Below are 9,151 nucleotides of genomic sequence, written 5' to 3'. Positions count from 1 at the left end.
AAATTCATCAACAAATACCAAAATGAATACTACTAAAAATATGGATACAAAAATATCTTATAGTGAAAGGGGGTAGGAAGATATAGATAACAGTGCGATTGATTACGATAAATTGGTTAACATCCCATGATGTTAGTTTCGATATTTGTTTAACAAAAAATCTCGGATAACATCAAAAGTTTTGCAAAACATTCATAGCAAACTAATAATGAGTTAGTGCATCTCTAAACTTGCATCTTCACTGAAGAATGAACAAAAGTCTGGCAGAAAACTTTAAAATTTCAGTCTTTGTCAAGTGATATCCAGAAACATCAACAAAACCTACAAGAAATAAGAAAAATCTATTAGAAAACTTTGAGATACATTAGCCAAGAATCCAACATCTATTTTGAAGAACCAGAACTAAATAACATTTGGTAGATAATAGAAACAAATGGAATGAATTAGCATAAAAGACGAGCTAGATTAACATCTCAACAGAAAACGTTAAAACAGAGTAGCTGGCTGCGATATTGTTGCAGCATAGTAGAAAATTTCAAAACAAAATTTGTGTCGTTATGAAGTTATGTAGAAAATAAAAAACACAGCCAACATAAAAGATATGTACAGTTGCAATGCATCAGTCTCTGAACTCATCTCGTCTTGTCTCGTCACCTCACCTCAACTCGTCTCCTCCTCTAACTGACCTTGTTTAAAATAAATTAAGAGTTCAAATGTAACTCCAACTAATGTTTTCAACGTTCTACATTGGAACTACTAGCTCTAGTAATAGGACTGAAAATGGCGGCTCGACGGAATATCTCTAATCTACAAATTGAAACTGAATCAGCAGAAAAATTCAGGTGATTCACAAAGGTCATGATTCATACACCAGGTGGACTGTAGTATTTCTGCTGAGTCAGATTCAAATGGACTGAATGAATAACATAAAAGACGAGCTGGAGTAACAATATTTTGGCAGAAAATGTTAAAACAGAGTAGCTGGCAGCAATTTTGCAGCAGAGCAGTATTTCTGCTGAGTCAGATTCAAACAGACTGAATGAATAACATAAAAGAAGGCAATGCATCAGTCACTCGCCTAACCTCGTCTTGTCTCGTCGCCTCTCCTGAACTCATCTCCTCCTCTAACCAACTTTGTTTAAAGAAATTAAGAGTTCAAATTTAGCTCTAACTATTCTCTAAGCAATCACTAATTTTGCATATATTTATAGATAACAATCCAACATCTATTTTAAGAAACTACAACTAAACAACATTTGGAAGGAAATAGAAACAAATGGACTGAGTGAATAACATAAAAGACAAGCTGGAGTAACAACATGTGGGCAGAAAATGTTAAAACAGAGCAGCTGGCAGCAATGTTGCAGCAGAGTAAAAAAATAATGTACTATGTTCTAAATGTTGCGCCATTTTATTTTTATTAGAAGGCAATGCATCAGTCTCTCGCTTCACACCTCGTCTTGTCTCGTCGCCTCTCCTCAACTCATCTCCTCCTCTAACCAACTTTGTTTAAAGAAATTAAGAGTTCAAATTTAACTCTAACTATTCTCTAAGCAGTCACTAATTTTGCATATATTTATAGACAACAATCCAACATCTATTTTAAGAAACCATAACTAAACAACATTGGGAAGGAAATAGAAACAAACGAACTGAGTGAATAACATAAAAGACGAGCTGGAGTAACAACATGTGGGCAGAAAATGTCAAAACAGAGCAGCTGGCAGCAATGTTGCAGCATAGTAAAAAGTTGGGTATATTGTTACTAACTTGGTTAGCTGAAAAGGTAGTGGTCATTCAGTTGAAAAGGACGATGTTGTAGCTGGTACATGTGATTGATGAGCCACGAAGAGTTCTTTCATTTTCATTACTTCTTTCATCGCATCTTCTAAGGTAGACAAGCGATTGGTCAAGGATTTGTTTTCCTCATTCAAGGATTTGTTCTCTTCATTCAAGGATTTGATATCCTCTCGAGTTGAACGCAGCGCAGATAACAATTCAGCTTTTGAGGAAGTTCCACCTTTCAAGTCTTTTGCCTTTACTCCACCCCCAAATCCAAATACGTGGCTACGAGTTTGAGGTCCACAACATTTTTCAACAATCTCTAAGGTAGGTAGAGATGGATCTACTTGAACCATTTCTTCGAGTTGAGCCTATAAAATATATCAAAGAACATTTTCTATTATAAAACATGACAATTTTAAGCAATTTACATATTTAATTTACAAAACGCACATGTTTTTCAATTGCTTCAGGTTCAACAAGCTTGTTATCTTTCTTACGAGTCTCAAAGAAAATAGTTGCCAAATCTGGTGGATTTCCATCTTTTCCGCCCTTCACATCAAAGTCAAACATGTCAAATAACACACACCTCATAAATATTCCATTTAGAAAACTAATTTTATGATAATACCTTTTGATAAATAATCTCTCGAATAGGCTTGCTACCAATATGATGAAGCATCTTTAACTTTGCTCGATTTGCTGCATTCCTAGTGCTTCTTGCCTGTATTTGTTCACAGTAAGCTTCTAGTGCGAGTACTTAAAAAAACTGGGATCATAGATATAAATATTTTCGAGATGGTCATTTCTTATATGAGAAATTTGGATTCTGAACTTAAAGAAGAAAAACCAATGGTTCTTGGAAGTTGCTTATAAATGGATGATAATTGGTTGATGCAAATGGATACTTAAAACAATTTATTTTCAAATTTGAGTCAACAATATGAGCTAGTCATAGCAAGATGTAATCAAGAACTGAAATGCTCTATAACAGTAACATATTGGTATAGAACAAAAATAAATTAGGCATGTGAAATCTGCACCTTCTTCATACAATTTTCCTGTACTTTAGAACAAAAACTGAATTGTTTACTCACCTTTGCATCCTAAACTCACAAGATAAATGTGGCTTGCCCAGATTCAAGAAAAATAAATTAGGCATGGATTAGCTAGTTGGTGCATCAAGGATACAAACTCAGGTTTTTTTCCAGGTCTATTAGGTGCTAAGGAGGGAAATCAAACTGTACAAAAGAGTAGAAAAGCAGACTATTAACTTAATAGGCGTACCTGAAAACTTTCAGAAGCAAAATGTTCCTTTACTAACCATTCCCATTCTTTTTTGTCTACTCCTCTTGGGACATTCTTAAGAGACTGTTGGATAGGCTTGTCCTTCACATATTTTGCATGCAAGTGTCCTCTCCATTTGTTACATAACTCATTCATCCATCCCAAGATATGATCACGATGATCATTCATATCAACACTCTCAAATTTGTGCTACAACAATTGAAACATGAGTTGAGTTATTATTTTCAAAAAAAGAGAGGCATCATAAGTTGTACATCAGGCGTATATTTGTTACCTCAACGGCTGCCCACATGTGATTCAACTTTTCTTGCTTAATATCATGCCACGATGATACCCCCAAGGGACAAATATTACGATCACGCACAATTTTTCCCAAATGCCTCGAAAAAAGATTGCTATTTGTTCCAACCGTTCGATTATTGTAAAAGGTGACTTTCAACTTTTGTCCAATTTCAAGTGAAGCAACTTGTTTGCACATGTTGCTTCCTCGAACTCTTCTTACCTTTGTAGGACTAGATGACCCTACAACAACATAATTGGATAAAAACAATAGCAATCAAACTAATTAAAATTTAATAACATATTAATTCAAAATATCATACCTTTTTCTGTTGTTTGAGAGTGGTTCATAACTTGATCAACAGATGGAGGTAATGAGACATTGGTTTGCATATTCTCTTTCTGAAGAACCAATTTTTTCATGTTTTGCATTTCTTGATTAGAAGACATGTTAGAACTCAATTTTGTGCATTTAGAAGGAGTTTGCATATGCCGATTATCAAAAACAGCACTCTTGTTGAAAGATCCCAATTCATGTTCATCACTTCCCAAAGAGGAGCTCAAAGATCTAGTTCTTTTCTCAAGTCCCTTTCCTGTACCACCTAGACTCACTTAACATGATATAAAAGTTTATCAAAAAAGTTGAAACCACGGTATATTTGTAAAAAATGTAATGTTTTTGAAAAAAATCTTACTTGTTTCAACTTCTTGGGTGTATTTCTTAACTTGATTAGTCATAGGAGATGCAGTATTAATTTGCATATTCTCTTTCTCAGGAGCCATGGAGTTCTTATGCATCATTCGTATTCCTTGACTAGTGGACATGGTAGAGTTTTTAAGTCCTTGGCCATTCCCTGTAGAACCTGAAAAAAAAAAATCATGCAACCAATAGTTTAGCACATTATTTTGGAGAGCAAGAAGCTGAAAAAAAAGACTCACCTCGAAGGGCTCCTAAAGACAAGATATTTAAGTACAGTGAGATAGAGCTGCTTTTTGGCCTGATATTTAACTTTTTATCATGGAATTTACATATCAGTTCGTGCCATATTGAAGGTAAAAGGGTATATAAGATTGTACACATGATAGCATAATTATACATATTAATATCTTATTCCTATATTCTACATCAAACAGAGCACTCAACAATTAATACAAAGAAGAATGAGAAAATTTCTGAAGAGCCTTGTTGAGGTAAAAAAATAGATCAAATATTCGACAATGGACGCAACTTATAGGAATAAAAGAAAATAAGAATCTTACTTGTTTCAATTTCTTTGATGTACTTCTTAACTAGATCACTTGATTGAGGCAATAAACTCTTAGATGGCAAACTTCCCTTCTCACCCAAAGATTTAAGCCCTTGTCCTCGACCCTTTCCAATAGCACCAGGAGCAACAAACGTATATCTGATAGTACTCTTCATATTAGAATCAACCTCATTTTCAGTCTTTAATGATTTCATCTTGAACCTGCAAAAAGAGACAAAACGTTAAAAATTAAACTTGAAAATGTCTAATTATGTAATAATAAAAGAAATTGTGTCATCATAATGTTGAATAATGAAATACTAATTCATAAAAGATACTTCACCTCATTAGTTCTTTTTCTTTTCTTTTGGGAAGGACTTCCTAACTCTACAATATCATCATCCATTTGTTCCACAATCTCAAAGGAATCACGAGGTTGAGTCTTTCTCACTACTTGCCAACCTTTATTGGAATTATCATTAGCATAAAACACTTGAGATGCTTGATTCGCTAAAATAAATGGCTCATTTGTTTTCAAAAATCTACTTGGATTAACACTCACAAAATCATACTCATCCTTTGTAACTCCTTTTATTTCATCATACACATCGAACCAATTACATCGGAATAAAATCACTCTTCTATCCATGACAAATTGCAACTCAATCACATCTCTTAAAACTCCATAGTAATCAAGGTTCTCACTATCTTCATCATTCTCACCCAATACAACAACACCACAATTTTGAGTCCTTAACTTGTTATCATAATCTTCTACATGAAACCTATATCCATTAACGACATAACCATTAGAATGCGTTGAATATTTGGTGGGACCACGTGAAAGTGAGAGTAGATCTTCCATGATCTGACTATCATCTTGTTTGTGCAATTGTGCGACCTATCAACAAGATAATATTTAATATTTTAGAATGAGTATCACAATATTAAAATATCAAATTTTGATATTTATGTATTACTCACCCTATCTTTAAACCATGCAATAAATTGTCGGCTCCATTCTGCATCAGACAAGTGTCGAGCATTCTCATGACTTTGTGCAAACTCTCTATAAAATTGAAGTGAACCATAAGTCTCATCTGAAAAGTGATTAATCTAAAAGAAATAAAAATAATGAGATGATATAAAAGAAATCTCCATACTTGAGATATGGTAAGACTTCATCGCAGTTCTTCAATATGTATATATGTGCTTGTTCTAGTTCATCTGCTTCAAGCTCACATGGATTTTTAGCTCCTAGAGTTTTTCCAGGTTGACTAAAAATAGATAAACCACCATTCGATTGTTTTAAACCACCATCATAATTTCGTTCAGGACGATTGAATCTTGTGTCAACCTTATGCAAATACCTTGAACATAAAGTCATACATTCATTTGCAATGTAGCCCTCTGCAATACAACCTTCTGGACATGCCCTATTACCAATGAGAGATTTCAAAAAATATAGCCATCGCTCCACGGGATACATCCACCGATATTGAATCGGTCCAGCAATCTTAGCTTCAGTAGCTAAATGAACAGGTAAGTGCACCATGACGTCAAAAAAAGAAGGAGGGAAGACCTTTTCCAACTTGCAAAGTGTTATGGGTATTTGTGCTTCAATATGCTCCAAGTTTTCAATTCTCAACTCTTTCGATCCAAGCACACTAAAAAATATAGACAATTCAATGAGAGGTTCACACACTTCTTTGGACAACATACCACGAAGTGCAAGAGGGAGTAGATGTTGCAAGAGAACATGACAATCATGACTTTTCAATCCAGATATCTTGTGATCTTTCAGGTTCACACATTGAGAAATATTAGATGAAAACCCATCAGGAACCTTTAGATTTTTTAAGAAAAGGCACAATTTGTGCTTATCTTCTGGAGACAATGTGTAGCATGCTTTTGGAACTTCTATTTTCTCCCCCTTTTGGATGGGGTGCAATTCTGGCCTAATGTTCATCTCTTGTAAGTCTAATCGAGTGTTAATTGTGTCCTTGGTCTTTCTTTTGACATTCATAATTGTCCCCATGATATTATCACATATATTTTTTTCAATATGCATAACATCCAAATTATGTTGCAACAAGAGACACTTCCAATATGGAAGTTCAAAAAAGATACTTTTCTTGTTCCAATTATCCATTCGATTTTCATGTGATATGTTCTTTCTTATCTTAGGATCTTTTGATAATTGTAACCCTTCAAGATCTTGCACTTGATTAAATATCTCAATACCGGAACGCACTTTTGGTGGAGGCCTTTTCTCCACTGTACCATCAAATGACCCCTTCTCACTTCGCCATTTGTGATTTTGAGAAAGATAACGCCGATGACCCATAAAACACTGTTTCTTACCCTTAGTTAATCGAATTGAGGAAGTGTCTTTATTGCAACATGGGCATGCCAATTTTCTTTTCGTACTCCATCCCGATAAATTTCCATATGCTGGAAAGTCATTGATGGTCCATAATAAAGAAGCATGCAACTTAAAATTTTGCTTAGTTGATGCATCATAGGTCTCAATACCAACTTCCCACAACTCCTTCAATTCCTCTATTAAAGGCTGAAGATATGTATCAATTGCATCTCCTGGACCACTTGGACCCGGAATAAGCATTGACAAAATAAAATTTTCTTGCTTCATACACAACCAAGGTGGTAAATTATAAGGGATAAGAACTACAGGCCAAATGCTATGTGAGGTTTTTGAATTCCGGAATGGTTGAAATCCATCACTAGCAAGTCCAAGTCGAACATTTCGAGGCTCAACCGCAAATGAAGGATGAAGTTCATCAAATGACTTCCATGCCATTGAATCAGCCGGGTGCCTCATTATTCCATCATCCACTCTTTTATCCTTATGCCATGTCATCAGAGTAGATGTCTTGGTAGACATAAACAATCTCTGAAGTCTAGGCTTTAAGGGAAAATATCGTAAACTCTTTGATGCTATCTTTTTACCTTTTTTATTCCTTGTTTCCCCACTATGTGTATTTATTTTCCATCTCGTCGCACCACAAACCTTGCAAGAATCAAGTAAGCTATCATCCTTCCAGTATAACATGCAATCATTAGTACAAGCATCGATCTTGTTGTATGAAAGACCAAGTTCTTGAATTATCTTCTTTGCCTCATAATATGAATTTGGCAAATTGGCACCATCAGGCAATAACTCCTCTTTCAACATTTTCAATAGCATTGTAAATGATGCATTACTCCAATGACCCATACTCTTTATATGAAGCAATTTGATCAAAGTGGAAAGCTTTGAAGCTTTTGAATTTTTGTATAATGGACACTCAAAATCCTTTAATAGGCTGTAAAACTTTCTTGCTTCAACATTTGGTTCCTCTTCGAGAAAGTCATCACAACCAGTATGTGTAGTTCCTCCATCAAGATTAGGATATAAATCTCTCAATAGTTCTTCTACTTCATCTTCACTCTCACATTCTTCTATAGCATCTTCATCTTCATCTTCATGTTCTGATTCTGATAATAGCTCACCCAAACGTTCTCCATGGTGATACCAAAAAGTATAATTGCGAATTATTCCATGTACTAGCAAATGTGTCTCAACTGTTTTACGAGTTCCTAAAGTTGTATTGTAACATTTGACACATGGACATCGTATTTCATCTTCTTCTCCATTTTTTTGAAAAGCATAATTCAAAAACTTTTGCACGCCGATCAAATAGATTTCATCGAGACGATTATCAACAAGTTGCATCCACTGCTTACTAGGTGCCATAACCTTTAAGAGGACATAAAAAAACTTTTTAAAAGATACAGAATAACAAAAAATCTAAGATGCAAACAACTTGTTACCATCAGATAAACACAATAGGGTTGAAATCTAAGGATAGATGTCACTAAGAATTATAAAAGATTATAACTTTACTTATAGCAAAGATGTTAGTTCCTGAAACATGATTTTTCTTTGAGCCTACCAAAGATTGGAGCAACTAAATACACAAAATAGTATATATTACGACATAAGATTATCTAAATAGTTGTTTGTTACTAAAAAAAAATTACTTGCTTATAGTTCTTTACATAAAGTGGGAACTTGATGATTTGGAAAGGGAGGACTTCTTCCGTTTGAAGAAGATACGAGGTTACAAGAAGAGGGAGGTAGAGAAACAGATGGCCACTGCAAGGCTATATGCAGTGGAGAAGGCTGCTAAAGATATTTATTTAAAGAGAGGTATTTCGCTTGGTTCAGCCCATAACTTACTGTCCCATGCTTTACAGAAAGATGAGGATATTGTTTTCTGATGTGGAGGTCAGTTTTTATTAGTCACGTCTGTCGTCAAATAAAGATGGATAATACTTTGCGCGTTAACTTTTTTTTGTAGAACCATTTATCTGGACTGCTTCATTTTTGCAATATAGCAAAAGGCCCAGATTACACGCTAACAGAGAATGGTAGAAAAATCTGATCATTTTCATGATTAGTGTTTTTTTTTCTTCCTGTAAATGAACATGAGAAAATCTGATCGTTTTCATGATCAGTATTTTTTTTTTTC

The 9,151-nt window shown here is 34.5% G+C and overlaps 2 protein-coding genes across 2 annotated transcripts; both read right to left on the bottom strand.

The window, feature by feature from the left end:
• Positions 1–1,793: 1,793 nt before the first annotated feature.
• LOC125821021 (uncharacterized) lies at positions 1,794–3,819 on the bottom strand. Its single transcript, XM_049500473.1, has 6 exons — positions 3,693–3,819; positions 3,365–3,612; positions 3,070–3,279; positions 2,414–2,506; positions 2,236–2,334; positions 1,794–2,153 (listed from the first exon to the last, which is right to left on the bottom strand). The coding sequence occupies exons 1-6, from the start codon at positions 3,817–3,819 to the stop codon at positions 1,794–1,796; spliced, it is 1,137 nt and encodes a 378-aa protein (XP_049356430.1).
• Positions 3,820–4,811: 992 nt separating this feature from the next.
• LOC125820930 (uncharacterized) lies at positions 4,812–8,373 on the bottom strand. The gene is made up of 4 exons (XM_049500390.1): positions 5,780–8,373; positions 5,601–5,685; positions 4,960–5,517; positions 4,812–4,838 (listed from the first exon to the last, which is right to left on the bottom strand). The coding sequence occupies exons 1-4, from the start codon at positions 8,371–8,373 to the stop codon at positions 4,812–4,814; spliced, it is 3,264 nt and encodes a 1,087-aa protein (XP_049356347.1).
• Positions 8,374–9,151: the final 778 nt, after the last annotated feature.

Source organism: Solanum verrucosum, unplaced genomic scaffold (assembly GCF_900185275.1).
Source record: "Solanum verrucosum unplaced genomic scaffold, falcon-dt-bn FXZP01001179.1, whole genome shotgun sequence".
NCBI classification, from domain to species: domain Eukaryota; kingdom Viridiplantae; phylum Streptophyta; class Magnoliopsida; order Solanales; family Solanaceae; genus Solanum; species Solanum verrucosum.
The sequence above is the reverse complement of the archived record's forward strand: the minus strand, read 5'-3'. Positions and strand labels throughout refer to the sequence as shown.